This window comes from Leptonychotes weddellii, chromosome 4 (assembly GCF_054177405.1).
Source record: "Leptonychotes weddellii isolate Sample4059 chromosome 4, ASM5417740v2, whole genome shotgun sequence".
Taxonomy (NCBI): Eukaryota; Metazoa; Chordata; class Mammalia; order Carnivora; family Phocidae; genus Leptonychotes; species Leptonychotes weddellii.
The window spans coordinates 140,892,731-140,914,190 of NC_138372.1; the positions used below are offsets into that span (position 1 = coordinate 140,892,731).

At 34.6% G+C, this 21,460-nt stretch overlaps 1 protein-coding gene across 36 annotated transcripts in view; it reads left to right on the forward strand.

Annotated features, from left to right (window-relative positions):
• Window positions 1–21,460, forward strand: part of RIMS2 (regulating synaptic membrane exocytosis 2) — a 577,313-nt gene that overhangs the window by 427,749 nt on the left and 128,104 nt on the right. For 9 of the 36 annotated variants that reach the window (XM_081816378.1, XM_081816376.1, XM_081816375.1 and 6 more), the window contains one exon: window positions 18,885–19,057. The exons of 26 other annotated variants lie outside the window; for them this stretch is intronic. In XM_081816378.1, the coding sequence (XP_081672504.1) occupies window positions 18,885–19,057 (173 nt within the window). Of the gene's footprint in view, window positions 1–18,780; window positions 19,058–21,460 lie in introns of those variants that run through there. One more of the 36 variants, XM_081816374.1, reaches the window with a different exon arrangement.

Genomic DNA, 21,460 nt, shown 5'->3' on the forward strand with positions numbered 1-21,460 from the left:
CTCTATTAGGGTCTTAGCTGGAAGCCATGATGAATGATGTCCTTAAAAAATGGAGACTTTGAGATTAGATGATCTGACACCTTTACAGGGTGCTCATACTTTATAACATCCTATCATTTGAATATCAAATACTTATCATTATGAAGTTATGCATTCAGCTTAACTAAAAATGTATTTAAGCCATTAAGGTATAACTTCTTTGAAGGGTCCAAAACACAACTCTGTTTCATTACCCTACAAATTACTTACTGATATGGACTATCTTTGCTGGGTCATCTATCTCCCCATCATCCCTAACATGATCTTCCTCTGTCATGGATCAAAAAGAAAATTACAGAAGCATCTGTAGAACAATAACTACTAAGTTACTATCTAAGAATATTTTAACTATACTAGGAAATTTGAAAACAGAAAGTTTTTGTTTAATAAGAGCAGTAAAAGGCATGTGCAGACATGATTCCAATTTCTCAGGGGGTCTTCCCTCAAAACAGAATTTAACTGTGTAGCCAGAGCACACCCCTGCCTCTCTTTATCCCAGCTTAAAACATCTATTCCACTCTCAGCAGAAATTTAAGGAGCAACTTTGATTTTTCCCTATAAGATCAATATTCTCTGCTCTTCGTTGGTTCAGAAAAAAGTGATTTGTCTATTAAGTTTAACAGTGCAAAATATAATTCAGCATAGAACAACTATGCTTCTGTGAGTTATATAATTACTAATTAACAGAATTGGCAATAATTGAATGTCAAACAATATGTAGCTATACCTGAAAATTAATATGGAGAATTTGATAATGTTTATTTAAATATATAATGTTTATTTTTTAATTAGCTATATTTATTATTTTAAAATGATCCAGGAAGATACTTTTTTAAAAGGGTAGTCCCTAACATTTCAATAGAGAATGCTATACAGTTCATTGGTACAGTATTTATTTGGAATTCAAAGCTTTTATCTCTGTAGAAATAATGCTGTTTTTTAAATTAAATAATTAAGTGATTTTGTGTTCCCACAAAAATATCTTACTCTTATTACAGCATAAGTGCTATATATAAATATCATATTATAATTTTGTTTTCTTATTTATCTCCCTAGAATTAAGTAATAAAACCCATAAGTGCCCAGAACTTTTCAAATGTGAACCAAAAGTCTAAATTAATGCATTTAACCCTTAATCTGATAGACTGACTTAGTGTTCAGGGAGCAGAGGACGGTGTAGTAAAAGAAAGGAAAAGGGTTTTACTCCATTCATTGTACACACCTGAACCTACTTCTTGTCACCCTAATTAGTCTCAGGCTTTTTGTCCTTTAAGGACCCATTCACCCATTTCAAAGAGACCTATCAAAAGGAAAGCAATCCAACTAAAGTAATTTACATTATAATATGAATAACGTAACACAGAAATAGTTTCAGTTTTTTAAACCTATAAATACAACCAAAACTCACATTGATGCGATTGCCATCAATATCAATGTAAAAAATTTCAGACAGTTTGGGCGCCTGGGTGGCTCAGTCAGTTAAGCGACTGCCTTCGGCTCAGGTCATGATCCCAGGGTCCTGGGATGGAGCCCCGCATCACAATGGGCTCCTTGCTCAGCGGAGAGTCTGCTTCTCCCTCTGACCGTACCCCTCTTGTGCTCTCTCTCTCTCAAATAAATAAAATAAAATCTTTTAAAAAATTTAGACAGTTTAAGTATTTTTGACAAATGGGTCGCCTCTGTTAACTAAGCTGTTCCCTTTATTAGAGCTCATTCTCTTCTCCACACTGAGAATACACATTTAGGGCCAGTCTTGAGTGTTTTAAATTGATCTTTCAAGACATAGGCAACAGGGACACCAGAAGAGGGAGACAGGCTGGGGCAGGTTAGGAGTGGCGGCAGATCGGGTGTTTGTAAGTTTGCTGTTTGTAAACAGGAGTACTTGAAGACCTCAGTATCGTCACAGTGGGGCAGTGGTTCGTGCCTGTAGTGTAGTAGATGGAGGTACAGTCTGCAGAAACTCCCCCCTGGGTGACTTTGGGTAGGTTAACCCTTTATTCTCAGTTTCTTTATCTATTAAACTGGGCTTTGAGACCTGTTTCATAGGGTGATGATAGGGTGAAATGAGATGATGTATATAAATGGCGTAGCATTTAGTGATTAAATGCTGAATACGTGGTGCAGATAACATTTGTTTTTATTTTTGTAATAACAACAGCAAATGTAATCATAGACACCAGAAATTAAAATGACAAGGTCGAAAAGAAATAGTAAAGAAATAATTGAGCTAATGAAAAGGATTTCAGGGTAACTCAAATATCATCGAATGTTCCCTTTGTTCTCAGAGAATTCAAGCATCAGAGATCTAAAATGAAAAATCAGATTTAGGGGGAAGGAATTTATGAATCTTCAAGGGATATGGAGATTAAAAACGCGAGCCTGGAACATAACGTGGGATGGGAAATTACAAACTAAATTACTGAAATTAAGAAATTATGTTATCAAGGCTGATGTTAATGGGCATGGTCCTTGGAAAGTGGTTAACAGGTGCACGCGCAGGCATGGGCATTTAACAGGAACTGCTCCTTAATAGCAGTGATGTACATGGATCTGAACACTCAAAGACGAAATTTATAAAAAGTAAAATTTAAAATGTGGATAGGTGGCCTTGTGCAAATTAAGAAATTGCGAGAAAATACATGTATTTAGCAGAAGTGAAGAAATCCAAGCTACGTTTTAATTTTTATAAGCAGTGATTGAAATAAAATGCTCAAATTTTTTTGGCAGAAAAGTTGAGTTGCTGGCAGCATAGAACACAGTCCAGCAACAGAACAGTTGAGCTGGGCTTTGTGCGCACTGGAGGAAATCCTGCTTGCAGAATCCCTTCTCGAGCTCCCAAGAGAACCTGGTATTTGCATGAAACAGACCCCATTGTGCCAGCATTACGTAGATGGAATCATCTGATAAATAGGGCAGGAGCGATCTCAGTAACTCAGTCTCTCCCCTGCAAGGCCCTCAAGGAATAGGTTAAAATGTCCCGTAGGAAGTCATGAAGCTTCCTTTCTTGGAAGAAGCAGTTCACTGTTTCATGAACAGAGGTAGGGTTCAGGTTTTCAAAAAAAATCGCTGCTAGGCTTCGTCTGGCCAAATAGCGAACAGAATGGTTTCATTTGTAAAAATCAGAATTAAGATTACTTACCTGTGAGTTCCATCCCAAGCTAGGTCAAGAAATCTTACCCCTTACTGATGGGGATGCCACAGCCAGAATGCCAGCGGCTGCACCTGGATTTCTTCAGTGAAACACACCATTTCTCTAACCTTCCGGTCTGCTTTGGCAGATGTTTCTATTGTTGTGTTAATTTCTCTATAACCCTGCAATCAGCGAGCTTCAAGATCGGTAGCAAAATCCCAAGACAAACTTGTGGAATTCACTGAAAGTGGCTGATATGCGAGCATAGGAAGAAAAACGAACAAGTTACTTTACCTAGAAGCATTCTTTTTTTTTTTTTTTTAATTTAAATTCCACTTGCCAACATACCTGGAAGCATTCTTATTGTCAAACTTAGCCACCAAGGTTCTGAGAAAGTGTACAGAGTCCTGGGTGCCGCTGTCCCTTTTTAATATTCTCTACCTCTCCTCCACCACTTAAGGATACATTTTGTCCAAGTACTGCACGCTTTAGGTTGCTTCCTGGCCCCAAACCAGACCACATCCTTCTGGACTATCTTGCTACTTAGCCAAGCCAGACAAGCCTCCACGCCTTTTATTAGTCACCTGCTGTGTACTTTTTTACGGTTACTCTCTGGTTGTTCCTTTTCCAAGTATATTTATGAAGAGAAGTAAAACTAGATTTTAAAATCTAGATTATTAAACTAGTAAGAGCAGCCGTATATAATACAATGCTACAAGTACAAGAGATTTAGTGGTAATCTTATCAAGGCCTGAATAAAAAAAACTTCAGTCTCACCTACGAAACTGACAAATGGCTCTATAAGCCTAATGAAAAGAGAGTTGGAGATTGAAATGAAAAAGGAACCAGGTAAAATCATATTGTAAGAGCCTTTATATCCTATTTTCCCCTCTTCTGTAGTCTCTTACTCATGTTTGTGAGGGTAGATTTCTCATTTATATTCCATTAAACGTCCACCAAACTAGAATTTAAAAGTAAATAAAAAATTTCTGTATATTTATATAATTTCTTCCTTTACCTTTGAAATAAATAAAGGGATGATCAAGGCATCATTAAGGGAGAAGGGGCCATTGGAAGTATACCTTCATGCTAATGGGAAGCATTATCCATAACCATAGTAGCAACTATAATCACAGCACAACGTCTGAAGTCTTGATTACAGTAATGGAGATATATAACCAGTTTTGTTAGTCACTCTTCAATTTATTTTCAGTGATTATGATTAAATATAGGCTGCAGAGTAGCATTAAAAGTATGGACTCCGAAACCAAACTGCCTGGGCTCAGATCTACCTGTCATTATTTATATGACCTTGGGCAAGTTAGGTTTCTTATTCTGGAAGATGCGCTAATAATAGTGCCTACCTCATTGGATTGTTTTCAAGATTAAATCTATTTATATACATGTATAACGCCTAAACAGAGTTTGGGATATAGTAAGCAATACATACGTGTTAGCTGCGATATAATGATGGTGATGATGATGGTGATGATGGGGAAGAAGAAGAAAAAGAAGATTCATTTCCAGCAGATAACTTGCTCTTACCAAAATCCTTGGGGGTTCAAGTCTGTATTTGTTGCCATTAACAATCTACTAGGTAGAGATAAGCATATCTCTAAGGTAATCCTAAAAATAATTGGGTGGAAATGGAGGAAAAATATAAAAATTAATGATAATTATAAAAGTCTAAAAATTGATTAAGGTTGTATTATTTTTTACCAGTTTAGTCAAATCTTTATTTACCCAAAATTATTTTTCTTACCACTTCTACTCCTTAGTAAGCTGGTTGTACTTCGATTTTAGTTTAACGAGAGAGAGAGATAAGATTATTTTGCACATAAATTTATCTATTTGTACATGCACCTGCACACACCCTAGAGCTCTGAGCCAAGGAGAATTTCTGTTCTCCATATTTTAGCTGATAGAGGTAACAACTATTCATTTCTTGCTTATCCCATAGATACAAATATACCTACTTTATGTAAAAGATCCACAGTTAAAAACTTAATGGTAAATAATTTTAATGCAGTTTTAGAAATGTGGTATTTTTATGTGTGGTTAATCTTTGAATTCAAAACTTTCTAACTTTAGCTTCCTTTTCCCCTTAATATCTTGTATTAGTTTGCTAGGACTGCCATAACAAATTGCCACAGACTAGGTAACTTTAAAAAAAGAAACTAAGTTTCTTATAGTTCTGGAGGCTTGAGGTCCAAGATCAAAGAGTTGACAGGTTTGGTTTATTCTGAGACCTCTCTCCTTGGCTGCAGATGGCTACGTTCTTGCTGTGTGTTCACATGGTCATCGCTCTGTGTATTGGATTAGGGCCTGCCCATATGAGCTCATTTTACCTTAATTATTTCTTTAAAGGCACTATTTACAAATATAGTCATATTCTGAGGTACTAAGAATTAGGATTACAATATACGAATTTGGGGGATACACAGCTGAACCATAACCTATGTCTACAAAATAATTAATGGTCTTTTAAAATAACTGCTGCCTTATAAAAGCATATTTGATTATAATATGAATAGAGATTTTAAGGCAAGTAGCTAAATATAGCTATTTTGTTTCAAACTTTATGATTTTTTAAAAATTTTGTTACTTTTTTTATTTCACCAACTACATTGTCACATCCTAGGAGATGAAATATTTTGTTTTTGTATCAACAAGTTCATTTTTAAAACTATTTTTCTTAGTGATAAAACCACATGTAAATTTAAATATGGTTTTCTTGGTCATAATTTTATTATGACATTCAAGCCATGGCTCTTTTTTCCTTCACATATATTTGTGAATTGCTACCTATTACTATCTAACCACATGTCAGGCCAAGAAATATGAAGATGATATTTTTTAATTATGAAGAAGTCATTTGAGGTTACTAAGACAGCAATTTATATGTTATAGAACACTATAAGATTTCAGAAGAAATTATCATTTCTCCATTTTTCGTAAGTATAATGTTGCTAAAAACTGACAAAAGAATTTTAAGTAACATGTATTGAGCTACCTGCTGCTAAAAAGGTCAATCTATGAAGAATAGCTGCTATTGCCAAGATCACAATTCTTTTAGTATATTGCGTAAGAATACACAGGGAAAACATTTCTCTTTTACCTCCCCCCGGCCAAAAAAATTCATGCATTCACCTTTGCTTTCATCAAGCCTCCAGAGTTGCTGGATTGCTAACTACTAGCATACCTTATAGGGAATATAAGGGATGAATGATATGGATCACCAAGAGGAGAGAAATCTTGCTTTATAGAATCAAGGAGGATATGAGAAATAAAGAAGGAAGAAAATGTGATAAGTAGGGCAGAAATATTATTTCCAACTCAAAGCCCATGTAATCTAGAAGCATTAAGTATTTTCAGAAAAAAAAATGACAAGTATAAGAATATTCAAAACAGAGAGGTGAAAACATATATATATACCTTCTGAACCAATCATGGCATTTATCACCTCCTAAAATGCATATATTCTGCCTTATATGATAATTTGCTTATTTTTTATCTTCTTGAGAATGGGGACTATGTTTTTTTCATCTTGGTAGTCTCTCTAGTGGCAAGCACTTTGCTTTGGCTATAATAGGCACTCAAAGGGATATTTTTCTAGAATATGGACATCAATGCTGAGAGGAAGCTAGAGTGTCAGGGGTGGTATATGTTTGGAAAAGGCTTTAGAGGAGATGAATGTCAAATATTTTGTACCAAGGTAAGGACAGAATAAGAACCCCAGGAGAAGGTATGGGTAGGTTATTGCATGAGAGTCAGAATCAAATTTTCTAATGGGTATGTAATTATTGATTTGTGTCTAGAGTTAATCATAGTAGAAAGAATACTGAGACAAAAAACTAGAAGATTTGGGCTCTAATTTTTATTCTACCACTTATGTGATAAGACTTTGGGTAACTGACCAGTAGTTCTTCACAACCCAGCTTTTTTCTGTGTAAAAATCGAGGAAACCTGGTAATCTATGAAGTGTTACACAAATACATGTTACTTTGGAGGCTGCATTGAAAAAAAAAAACAAACACTATGTATTAACATTTGGGTTTTAGGCAACCTCATCATTAATTAAGTGAATCATTTAATCTCATGGCCTAATATTTAAAATTAGGTTTGAAGTAAGATTTTCTATATTTCATTTTCTTCATCTAAGTGATTCAACAATCTCTGATCAGGGTCAGGCTCTCTATTAGATATAGTCTCACAAAGGATTGAATCTATGTATTTTTAAATTAATTTATGTCATATTAATTATGATTTAGAGAATAAATTTATATGTATAATATTTTAGCCTATTACTTCACATGAAATAATTGACAGCTAGGTTTGAATTGACACTTAATTCCAAACCTTTAGTCAGTTAGGCAGTCAGTCAAGTAGGACAGCGTGGAGCTGTCTACACCTATCATTTCAATCTAAGTTGGCTAATTATAATTTGAACATGTCTACAATTTTGTTATGTAACAGCTTGTTCATGAGCACAAAAATTAGTTGTAATTTTTCCTCAATTGGAAGAATTACAGATATTGTTTATTAGCAAAATAAATTCACTACTGTTTTCCTTAACATGGAATCTTGATTATTTCTATTTCATCAGTTTTGAAGATTGCAAAATAATACTCTAGTCTGGAAATAATATAGCTAACCTATAAGAGAAGGAACTTTTGGCTGGTGATAACTTCGAGAGGTAGAAATGTTGTGTGTAAAGGGTACAGAACTTGGCTTGGCACATGGGAGCGCCCAGTAATGGTAGTTATATTTATTATTATATATGTGATGCAGGGGTAATAAAAGAAAAACCTTACAGTTGAACTTCATTCTCATAGATGAATCAAAATATACTAGTTCAATACAACTTCCTGACTAACAAAGAAAATGGCTATGATTTTATGATTGGCCCTTTTCAGGTCATTTTCATGACCAGGCATACTCACAGCAAAGCTAATAGTCTTCAAGATCCAGCCATGTAAGAACATGTTACTTCTTAAGCCCATTACCATTTTCTGCCTACCCCACCTCCCCCCAAAAAAAAGATGACCTGAATTTTAAATGGAATGTAAAGGGGTTATTTCAATAGGACATAAAACATCTTTATCTTTTTATTCAAGTTAGTTTGCAAGATACTCTTGTTTTTTTTTTTTATTATTTTCAAGTTTTATTTAAGATCTGTCCAGTTATAGTTGTAAGTTTTTGTTTTCTGATTATGCATGTCATTTTAGGTAGAGTTTTAAAATTCAGAAAAGGAAGAAAATCTTTATTCTGAAGTATATACTTAAAAATGTGAATGTTTTAAAAAGAAATGACTTATGTTCTACATACGCTTGCCAAGTATCCCATTAAACATGAAATTATAGTTAACACATTTTTAAATGAAATTGAAAGACTTCAATACTAACAACTCATATAAGCTTAGTCAATTCACTTCTCTGTTTCTTAATTTTCTCATCTATAAAATTAAGAATCTAGATTATATCCTCTCTGAGGTCACTTTCAGCTTTAAAATACTGTGATTTCTTTTTAATGACTCAGTGATGAGCGAATAACTAAAAGTATGTTTCAGCACCAAATAACTTTCCTGGGCTTTTTTTTCTTAAACAAAGGGTGGTTATAGATGAGTCCTCTTCTGTGTATCTGAACATAATCTCAGGGGACATTTAGTAGCTTTCTCTTTCCTGCAACTCAAAACTGCATGCCTTGTATGTCTCTAAAGCTAATCAGCTGTAATTCTGGTTTCCGGTTCTGCAACATTAAAAGAAAAAAAAATTTCCAGAGAAACAATCAAATGAATAGCAATAAAATGAAGGACTGAGGAAATGGAGGGAGGAAGGGAGGAAGGGAGGGAGTAATGAAAAAAAAGAGAGTTTGAAAGCAAAGGAAGGAAGGAGGAATGGGAGAAGGGAGGCAGGCAGGCAAAAACCTTCCAGTCTAAGAGCTCCTAATTGAATTAGGGAAACACAGGTACATCAGTGTTACTTTTACAAAATAGGCTATGTTAACTGATATAATAAAACTTAACCATGCAAAGGAAGCATAAGAAGAGAAATATTCATTTGGCTTGGAGAAATCTGGAACATATCGTAGAATAATACTTAGGTGAAGGACATGTCAAGTAGAGGAAGAGCTTAAGCAAAATTGCAGAAGCATATGAGCAAAAGCCGTATGTTTAAGGAACAGCTAGTAGTTCTTTAGAATGGAAATACCCAACAAATTAGGTTACATATTAGGATATAAGAACGGAAAAGTTGGCTGGGACCAGATTGCAGAGGGCTTTGAATCACTTAGTTAAAAATCCAGAATGTTTTCATTATAACCATTGGCTTTGAAGATATTTGAAGAAGTCACCGATATGAACAAATATTAATTCTAGTGGTAAACTTAAGATGCATTTGAAAGGGAGATTAAAGACAAGAAGTCCTATTCAGAGGCTACTGCTATGGTCTAAACAAGATGTAATTGTTACTCCTTGCCATGTTTTAGCTGTTGCCTCCAACCCAAATGGTCTTAATGCAAACCCAACTGATGCTGCTCTGTCTTCTCACATGAGGAATGAGAGTAGTGGGCTTCTTCCAGATTTTCAACAGAATAATTACATCTGCCCTCTTCCTGAATTTAATGGATCATGGCAATTCTCAGACCCTTCCAAGTTTTTCAACACTTTGTGGTTATTTGGGCTGTTATTTAACCCTGATTCTCTCAAATACAAGTACCTTGAGTTACTCTGTTGCTTTCTAAGGTACTAATTTGAAAAGGAGCCCTCTCCATATCCCCAGTCCATTAAATTTTGTTGTGTGTCTGCCTGCTTCACATTCCTAGGACCTTTGTCCTGATGCTGTCTTCCCATGTTTTCTTTCTGTTGCAGCTTTTGGAATGCTAGCTTGCCACTCAATATCTGTAATGTCCCTACCCCATATCCCAATGCAAGCTATAAATATTCTCTCAAAAATACAAAAATCATATAATAAACCATGGAATATTTAAAGATATTCACAAAGGACCAAGTATAAGGGATTCTTATGGCCAAGGAGAGCTTCTTTGTGATATTCAGTTCTAGGTAGATCTTACAGGTTTCTTATCTGAGGGTTTGGAAAACATTTGGTCACGATAATGGTACCAGTGCTTTAATATTGACTCTTCTGTCTTTTGGAGAAGTCTGGGTTTGTGGGTTTGCACAGGCAGCAGGCATTCTGTTCTCCCCTCTGTCAGCTTGGCTATAAATGAAATGTGTATATCACAATGAGATATTATCATTAATATACTTAATGGTCTGGGAAGAACAGACTTCGAGAACACTTCTTCATTGAGGCAGAAATTTCAGAAATTTGTTTGAGATATTACTGAATAAGAAAGGCATAAAAATGAACGTAAGACTCATTAAGGCTGTTGAAAAAGAAAAAAAAAATCATTTACCTTATGTGAATACATCTGAATCAAGAGATGGCTAAGTGTTAACACATATGTAAACTTAGAAAATAATAGCTGGCTTAGGCATTGGGAAAAGAAAACAATATATAAAATATTTGGAAGTTTATAAGCATAAAATGTATCCACATTTTAATAATTATTAGTGTTACAGTCATGAATTGTTACGTTCCCTGGTTTAACTTTCCTTGATGCCTAGTAGAAGCATAGTTACAAAAAGTAACCCAGGTTAATAGTTTCAAGAATAAAAAACATGAATTTCCAAGTCAGGTTTGGTGTTGTCCTACTCTAAGTAAATAAACCAACCTGGTGTCAAAGGACAATGCCTTATTTTTTTTAATGATACAGAAGTAGGAACTTACAAAGTTTTCATAGCTCTTTTCAAGTTTTTTTTTTAGCCAAGAGAAAATGTTTGAGGTGATAGCTGGAATGATGAAGAAACGGAGTATCACAGCCTAGAGCTTCTTTAATTTCATCACAGACTATGCCTAATTATTATCATGATATAAATATTTACTATGTGTCAAGACCTGTGATCTCATTTAAAGCTCACCTCAGGCTCAGAGAAGTTAAGAGACTTGCCCAAGATAACACAGCTCCCAGTGAGTGGGAGAGCAGTTAGACATCCATGTCTTTCCACTCTGTAGCCCAGGGTCAATATGATACCTTGCCTCTTACCATCAAAATTAGACCACATTATAGATTTTATCAATATTGTTAGTTAAAGAATGTGCCTTTATACTATGAGGTCAGAAAATAATTTTTTTGACCCAGAACAGAATGAGTGGTATATCATTCAGGTGTGTATTCACATGTTCATGATTAAAAAAAAAAAAAAGCCTGACAAAATTACCTGAATAAAAATTTTTTTTTCACAAACAAGAAATCCAAACAGCTGCCCAAGGCTGATCCTGCTATTTAAGGAGCCAAGCTTCCTTAGAGCTTCTCTCCCTGCTCCCTGTTCTCAGAGTAGGACATTCATGCTCATTGTCACAGAATGATGACTGCACCCCTAGGCCCATGTTTAAACTCCAATTAGAAAGAAAAGCAAAGAGGGAAAGGCAAATGGCCATCCCAGCTGAGTCAGCCCACTGTAATCACTCTCGCCAACCCCCACCTTCTATTTTCCTGCTTATATCACAGGGACCAGACTCAAGTCAAGTGATCACCCTGGCTACAAGGAAAATGAAAAATGAAGTTGTTTTGTTTTGTTCTTGTTGTTGTCATTGTTAGACTACTAATATAAATCCTGATTCTTTGAGTTTTAAAGAACAAAAATGGAGAAAGAATATTGGTAGGCATTCAGCAGCAACTGTGACCAATGAATAGGAGTAGTAGACTTGAATTACAAACATGAAAGACCAAGGACCTATTCATACACCCCTAATAGCTAAATATCCAGATATTTGTTACAATAAAATGAGTAAGTGATACTTCTTGACTAATTAGAGTGGAGAATATTGAAGAAGGAGAAGTCAAAGGTAACACAAATTTCTGTTTTAGTTCAATATTGAGCCTATTAAATAATGCAGGGAATATAGGAGATATAAGAATAGCTGGTTTGAGGTGAAAGAGAATAAATTTGGTTTTGGTCACAGTTGAATGTGATATACCTGAAAAACAACATGTGGTAGATGCCCTGCTAACACCTGGAAATACAAGTCTGAAGTTTGGAGGGTAGTGAGAGCAGACGATAAGGATTTATTCGTCATTACATGGCAGTGAAAATGCACAGATAATGGATCAGGTCATCCTGGGGGGGATATGCATAGTGTAAAGAAAAGTGGACTATTGATCAAAATTTGGGGAAAATATAATTTAAAATCAGGTCAGAGAAAGTGAAACTGGCAAAGGAGATTAAGAAGGAACAGTGAGAGAGCCAGGGGAGAAACCATGAGTGACATTATCTGAGAAACCATTCATGGAAACATTTCAGGAGAGAGGACTTCAATATTAGATGTAGCAGCAACATCAAGAAAGAACTGAAGACACTACTGGCTGGTAAATTCGGATATTTTTGGTGTTTTCTGTTTGTTTTTGAGAACAGTTTCAGTAAACGGTAGACTAGAATGGGTGAAGAGTTATGGATTCTGAGGAGAAAAGTGGTAAGTGCATTTGCTAAGAGCAAAAGCATGAGTTCTGTAGCTACCTGAGATCTGCAGATCTGGAATTTCTTCACAGAACTGGCATTTCCATTTCTAAAATTGTGAGACATTGATGGAACTAAATAACAGATGATGAGAGCAGCTGATTACTAACAGACATGTAGTTCCCACAGAGCCAAGCCTTTGTGAGTCATAATTGACTACTAGCAATAATTCTTCCTCTATAAATTCTCCAGGAAAAATTATTAATCTTACAAGTTTCCCTCAAACCAAAAGACAGTTGGCTTTTTAGTAAGTCTTGGCTGATAGGCTAATGGCTACCCTTTCTACTATTATAGTTCTTTCCCTTAAGCTGTTCTTGCTATTCCATCTTTCACAAGATTTCCCTGGATGAATAACTTACAGATAATGCATCTTATTGTCCCTTACTCGTTGTCTCCTGATGAATCTCAATGAATCCTACAAACAGGGCACATATTTCTAAACCCCATGCTTGGTGGTATACACCAAGTTTGCATTTGGTAACCACTTGGTAACTTGAAATCAACCATGGTGGGAATATTTATTCCTCAGAAATTAGCAAACGCTGTAAATCAGACCTTTTTCCTCTTGGATACTGGTTGTTAAACATATCAGCACATCACTGCATATACCTATCACAGGGAATAAGAGGATTACATGACTAAACTCTATTCATCTATCTTCACAGTATTTTATACTCTGACTTAATGCTTCATCCTGGAGATTATACTCCAGTATATAGTCCAGATAAAACAACCATTCCCTTCATTTCAATTTATTAAACGTTTATTGAGTTCCTACTACCTGCCAGGCAAGGATCTAGGTAATTCCCATTATCTGTACATACTAAAATAAGTAAGACAGTCATTATTCTCAGGGAGTTTATAATCTAAGCAGGATGGATAGATAGATAGATGATAGATAGATAGATAGATAGATAGATAGATAGATAGATAGATGATAGATAGCTAATGTGTGAGAAAGAAATACATGATAAAATTGTAAGAAATTCATGAATAAAGTAGTATAGGAAAACTCTGGGCAGTGACTAACTGTCTTGAAGGAATTAAGGAAGAGTTTCCTAGCAGGGATTTCATTTGCAGAATATTGTTTTTAGGGCTAAATCTTAAATTAGCCCTCAGTTTTCTGTAGCTTTTCCTCACTCTCTTCTCCCTCTCAGGTAGAGACCTTATTACACAATACCCTCTTTAGGAGTCGTATCTAAACAAAATGATCTCCTAACAGATTTTCGCATAGTGCAACATTCCTATCAAGCACTGATAAGAGCCTTGGCTAGGACAGAGGGGAAATCATCCGGAAGTAGCTCCTCAAAGAGGGAGTTTCTGCAATTTTGGTACTATCAAAAGACAACAGGACTCTTTGAATTATGATCTGAAATACTGTAAAATAGGTTAGCAAAAATGAGAGCATCTTCTTGCTCACATGATTATTTCATTGACCACAGTGCTAAGACTCCCCCTGCTCTGTTCTTGTCTCCTCCAGACCCCCACGTTGGTGTGGAGAACCCTGTCCAGACCTTCAGCTTCTCCTTTACCTTCCAAAGATTATGTTTGCCCTATTTTTTTCCAATCTTATGATCTATTCATTGTGTTTCTCTCTGAATATGATATGAATATTCCTCCAAGTATTTCTTGATGACATAAAACTTATTTTTCTTCAAACTTGGACTTTTTTCCTGCCGGGTATTTTGCAATAACCAAGTCTTGGACTAGATTCCCAGACAACAAATTGCAGTTTTCTGGTGAAATTTAATAAATCAAAGATAAGCAATGCTCAAGGCAACTCATAATCCCACTCCCGTGTCTTGTCTGAGAAGTTCATGTACAAAACTCAAACAACCTGAGTTGCTGAAATGCTGGTAGAGAAATCAAGCTGGGAAATTGCCTAATCTGAGAGCTTCAGATGAGTATACTGGAGAAATGGAAATCTTATTTTAGAAATTTGAATTTACTTTTTTCTCAGGAATATTCTAAAATTTTAATAATAACTTTCTTTTTAATAGAGCTTTGATGATATGCTGTTACTTTCCACTATTGTCAGATGAATAGAGAGAACATTAACTTTCCTAGGCCACTTAAGAACGCTTTAGAGTCTGGAACATCCTGAAGAATAATAATTTCCTGTAAATTTTTCTAGTTCATGATCTACTTAATAGTAATGTACAAAACATCAAAATGCTGTCGGGAAAGGCTTCCTTACTGTCTTCCAAGATTTTAATGATCTCCAATCAGGGCACAATTTTCAGCTTAGATCATGTAATCCTATGCAATAAATCTTCTTTGTTTTTGTTCCATTAAAGAGAATGGTGAGCATATCATCCATTGTTGATCTGTCAGCTGTAAATTAATACATGCTAATTGCTGAAAACATTTTTTATTGTATGGTGCCAAGACAACACCAACTGTTTTCTAAATAAATGAGCTGATTTGCGTTCATAATACCTTGGTACAATAATAATTTAGCTGCTGCTATCTCACTGTTAAACTAGAAATTTTGTTTACCATAATTTAGGAAAAGAAAAAAATACATTTAAGAAATTTTTAAAAAATGAATTGCTTTAAAAGTAAACTCTAATATTAGGTCATTTATGACTTTGAATTTTGGGGTTTTTGCAATTGTATATGTGAAGATGTTATATTTTAAGTATATTCAAAATATGTTCTTCTGAAGTTCTATTTATAAAAAGATTTTTTTCTATTATTTCTCACTTTCTATATTTCTCATTCTGTGTATCATGTGTAAATTTGTAATGGAAACCTGATCTATACCCTAAAGGTAAACCTACTTAGTTGCCTAGAAGTAGACAGAGAAATGCCCTTAATACAAGCCTTGAGAATGCAGTATAATCATCATCAAACTAGAGCTGTTAGCTAATTTGTATTCTTTCTTTATATAAACTTTTCCACTCAGTGTCTTTTTATTTAATGACTTTCTGCTTTAGGCATTGGAAATGAGCAGTTGCTGTGTGCTAAGCACACTACTGGGTATTTTAAATATATCATGTCTCTTACTCCTCGCAAGAATCCTTAAAATGAGATTTATCCTTATCTTACTGGTACAAAAACTAAGCTTCAGAGTTTAAGTTAAATCAAATTAAATCTTTGACTCTTAGGTGCTAAGAGAGTTACAAAAATAAGGAAGATATTGTCCTGGCCTTTAGGAGCTTATATTCTAGTAGAGGGTTTGAAAATTAAAAATGAACACACTTAAACACACACACACACACAAACACACATCTTTAACAAGAGTTAGGTGTGTTGAATTCTATAAAACTATATATGTGTAATCTTATCTTTCCCTAAGTTTTGTATATCCAAAATTTTAGCTCAGCAAACTCGATTATCTAAGAGGTCTTAGCCAAAGATATGTGCAATGTACACTATGTGTGGTTTTTTTTTTTAAAAAAACAAATTCTTAAGCCTTAGGCTAGCCTGTATGTACCTATGCATCATAGCAACAGGGTTAAAAGTCACGACAACTCAAAAAGACAAAGACTAGAGCATGCAAAGTCAGAATCCTAACTAGTGAAATATAAAAATCAAGTAAGATTTAGGATTCAGAAATGAAGGCATAACAATCAGACAAGAACCAATCAGGGAAACACAGAATACACAGGTACCAGATGGCTTTGTGTATTGAGATAACGTACCAGAGACAGATATTAAAAATGAGGCATGTTCTGTGTCAGCCAAGAAGTGTCATGGATTTCCTGCTGAGATAAAGCTACTTCTCATCCTGTGTCTGGGAATCAGTAGTTCTCCATAAAATAATGGGATATGGATGAAGCTGGTCAAATGGGGAAGGTGAGACCTGAGGACAGAGTAGGAGTCAGTGGCAAAGTTTGGTTTCATATTTCAATTTTGCTTTATAAACATATTTTCTGAAATGAATCTCTTGGAGATATGTAAAAATGGATATATTTTTATTATAGCTTAGCGCAGTCTTAAAATAATGTATTTATTTTGGGGTATTTCTACCTAGTATTTTTTTCGGTAAAGATATACGTGGAATTGATACTAAACCAGTATTCAACTACTATCAAATCATCATCATCATCATCATTTGTCATTTATTAAACACTTGTTATATGTCGATATTGTGCTAAGTGCTTTGTTACATACATTATCTTATTTAATCCTTGCAGCAAACATAGGAGATGGGTACAGTTGTTGTCCATGTTTTAACAGATAAAAAACTGGGACTTATAGAAGCAATTGGCCTGAGATTACAAACCTAAGAATTTTATGTAGCTACGATTCAGACCAACAATTCATTCTCACTCCAGGGCATGTGCTCTGGTTACATTATTATTTCTTACTACCTCTTACAGTTAAAACTCAGGGTTTTTCATTTGCTTTTAGTACATTTTTTTATATCCTGGCTAACTTAGATAATGTTGGATCCAACCATCGAAATGCTATTCTACACAATGGCTGAAGACATTGTCACTTTAAAATGTCACACAATGTCACAAAAAATTGTTTTTAATATTTTAAAGTGACTTTAGTTTGAAAAAGAGTATCATGGACTAAATGTTCTCCAATAAATTCACTGTAAAAAAATAATCCACCTTTAAAATCAACATGAAGGTTCTATTTACATAGGTATTTCCTGAAAAAAAGGCAGCGAATTTTGCAGAACTTAAGTGTATTCTCTTTGATACTTGGATTTACCCAACAAAGTTGAAAGTTAAAATGTACTAAGGAAGGCCAATACCTGACCTAATTTGAATGTATATTTCTAGATTAAGGATTTGATTATCAAATTTTAAGGAGCCTTAAAATTAATCCCCTCATTTTATATTTGAAGAAAAGAATCAGTCATTAACTCAAAAATATATAACTAGACACTGAGAGATCCTTGGGGAAAAAAAAAACAGATCATTTTAATCTGATTTAATGTTTATACTATACCCTATTACCATTCAATTTATCTTAGCCAGAATGTTTATATCTATCTAATGTTTGCAGTGAATTGTTATTCTTACCAGATGATTTATTAAGTAAAGATTCTTCAAGTCACAGTAAATTGTTTATATAAGGTAATCATCTTTTAGGGCTTTGTGATATTTGCTAGTATCTGTGATTAGAAAAATCTCCATTGCAAAATCGACCAAATAAGGATGTTTCAACATGATGTTTGAAGTGCATATAAACAAAGAAAGACCTATTAGCAGATATTCTCTTAACCCACTAGTAGCCATCAGGTAGTAATGATACAATCATAATTATTTATTTATATTATTAGATAGCAGACATGTATTATTTCTAATTTTCAAAACAACCCTGCAAGGAAGATATTATTATCCCTGTTATTTTATAAACGGGCTTGTAAAGGTCAGATAATTTGCTCGAGTTTACCCAGCTAGTAAGAGTTTTTCTTACTCCAGGTTTTCCAGACTCCAAAGTCTGTTCTTTTTTTACATCCCAAGTGCCATGAACATAAAGCATTCATAATGGCTTGCAACTTACCAGAATATTTGACCACCCAGAACACCGTGCAGGCTGGCTGTGCCAGATAACGATTTGATTATTTCAATTCCAGGAAATTTGAACTATTGTAAATAATAATGACTTTTTCTAGTATTTCTAGGATTCATCAAAATTCCAGCCACCATGCAAAAATTAAACTCTCTTTTTTCTTGGCTTTTCTTTTAAAAAGTTAGTGTTTTAATAATTAGATTCTATACTATCTCTAGGTTTTCAGTGAAGCGTAATGGATTACAAGAGAACCTTGGTGGCTACTAAAATTGGTCTTTATAAGTTACAATGGCAACCTTATACGCTTTCTTTTTCAAAGTCTATACAGCAATCAAACAATTCCACTTCCTTATATTATGTTTATTTCCCAGATTTTACCTAAATGTTCTTCCCTGGGGCCATTGCTCTTGTGAAACTGTTTTAATGGCCTTCACTGGGGTGTGGTGAAAATGCTCTAATTGCCTTTGCTAAAAACAAGGTTTCATATAAATTGGATTTCTCTTTTAGGATAATTGCCATTCACTTTTGTTTTATATGCCACTGAGTGGGGTTTTGCAGTATCCCCTGTGGACAATTAAAGTGCTGAAATAGGAGAAGCTAATGATTGCTTTGTGTGGTAATACTGACAACCTCTGCGTGTTTGTCAATCTGTGTTAACAGTACCAATCAGGATGGGATCCTCATAGAGGGGCAGATAATATTTCCACTAAATCTTCGGACAGTGATGTAAGTGATGTATCTGCGGTTTCAAGGACTAGTAGTGCTTCTCGTTTCAGCAGCACGAGCTACATGTCTGTCCAATCAGAACGGCCAAGAGGAAACAAGAAAATCAGGTGAGTAAGGGGACTTTAGCAGGAAATTCTTCTAAACATATTTTAGGAGGTCTTTGATTTTTCTTTGGACAAACATAAAATCCTGGATTTCAAAGTGGTTAATATGTGTTGTTAAGGCAATAAGAAGTTCTGAACATATCACTATTATATTTTGGTCTCTATTCAAACTACTTGCACAGAAAAGTTTTATAGAACGTAATTTTCTTACTAGACTACTTGAAATCCTATCACGAGTTATTTTTTCATGCTTGCTGTTTTAAAAAGTAATTCTGTTATTATTATATCTTTCCTGAAATTAAAGTGATGGCTAAGTTAAGACTGGAATTTGTTAATGTTCCAAAGAATATGAAAAATAATATTTTGAAGGGTTTTTTTTCCCTAGCCTAATACACTTCAGTGATTCAGAATACATAAGAATATTACTTTTTTAGTAGGATGCTCTCCCATTCTCCTGAAACTTTTAGAAATGCATGGAAAAAGTCGTCGGCTTCTCAAGAAAATGTATAAATGTAATATATGTTAGTACAATTTTTACTTATCACCTGACCTATAGATTTTATAGGCACCTAAGCTGGGTTTTTTTACTCCCATTACATCAGAAAACATCTGTAATGGAGACTACAACTTTTTTCCATGCAACTTTGTGACAGGAAAATCTGATCTAAAAACAATGATGACTGAGTGTTGCTTACACAGTGCTTCTTCTGGTATACACTGGAGAAAAAAGTATTCATCATTTAAAAGATAGAATTTTTGTTTGTTTTAGTAGTTTTCATTACATTTCTGTTTAATTTCATGTGCATTTTTTTCCTTGACTTTTTCTTTCTTGTTTGTGTTTATTTGCATGCCTTCAATTTGTGTTGCTTTCAAAAGGCCAAAGGGAATAGAAGAGGGAGGGCAAGAAGGGGATAAGCATGAAGAGATAGTTCATGAGAAGGAAGAGGTAAAGGAAGAAAAACTTAATGAGAATGAGAAAGGGACAGAGATCACAAAAACATGTGATAAGGAGAAAAACAGACAATCAGGAGACGAGGAAAAAGCACAAGATATACCTGAGCAAGGGAAAGAAAAAGAACAGTGGAATAAAGAGGATTTGCAAAGACGATTTTCACAAGATGATGACAGGTAAAATTTGCTTATTTGTGTAGACATTTCCCATTAGTAACGTAGTCCTTTTTCCTAATCCTAAAAACTATTTTGCCATTTTCATTTGGTTTATTTTCTTGTGTTTTATCTATTTAGCTTCTAATACAACTAATTCATATATTGGCAAATTATTGTCAAACAGATTGACTTATGAAACAGTCTTTAATTTGTATCCACTAGCTCTGAGGGTCTGCTTTATTCGGTTTTCTTGATGACTCTCTGAATCCAATGTGAATTTCCCTTAGTTCCTTTAATGTTAATTGCTGTATAACTTCTCCATTTGTAGAGTCAAAATTTTTAGAATGAGCTTCTGAAGAGCCTGAAAAAAATTGGCCTACTTCATAAAAAGTATGACACACTGGAGATTAACTCTAAAAATGAGTGGCAAAATAGCTAGCAAAAAGTAAGCTTTATTCATTCTCCGGCTCCCTTGCCTCTTAGTTTTCTGGTGGGTTCTAGCCCAGTTTTGAGTACTGCGGAAGATTGCGAATCAGGGGCAGTACTCTGTTACTAGGAAAAGGATAGATGCCCCAGGGTTTGTTAGAAGGCAAGCACGTTGGGTTAGCTCCCTCAAAAAATTTAGTCAGCTAGAGAAACTGCCAGAGAAGGAACTTTGAACAGGAAAGAAAGGGGAAAAAACATAAGCAGCAAGGTATAAAAATAACTATGTTTTCATTTTCATAACACAGGCACCAAGTAAGTATGAAGCTATCTTTCTTTACAGTGCTGTGCTGAAAAGCACATCAGCACAAGTATGCAGTAGACTTCATCTTTCTGCCTGAGGAGATGAGGTTTCTCTAATTATACTTCTCAGAGACTGAGAATTGTACATCATGTCCATTTTGGAGGAATTTGGATTTCTAGTTGTCAATCCAGAATTTGATTTTGTGTTAGTACATAGTTGGCTTGATAAGCATACCTTATTATAAGCCAAACTTTGAATTATTATATCTAGCTCCAATCGCAGTTTGTACTTATTCATAATTAATGAGAAAGGTAACTGGGGCAGATGTTTATCCCTTCAGTATACAATTCAGTGTTTTAGTCTATGACATTTCACTTTTTGTCTCAGATTGGTATAGTACTATATCTGTGATCTATGAACGTTTCTGTGTAACAGACATTAAACCTAAAAGGAATCCTAAGTTTGGCATGTTAATGTGATTTGAATCTAAACTAGTAATTGCAAATCTACCTTCATTACTTATCTAACTTCCAATAATTACAGTGGTTTAGCAATAAAGACTATTTTTCTGA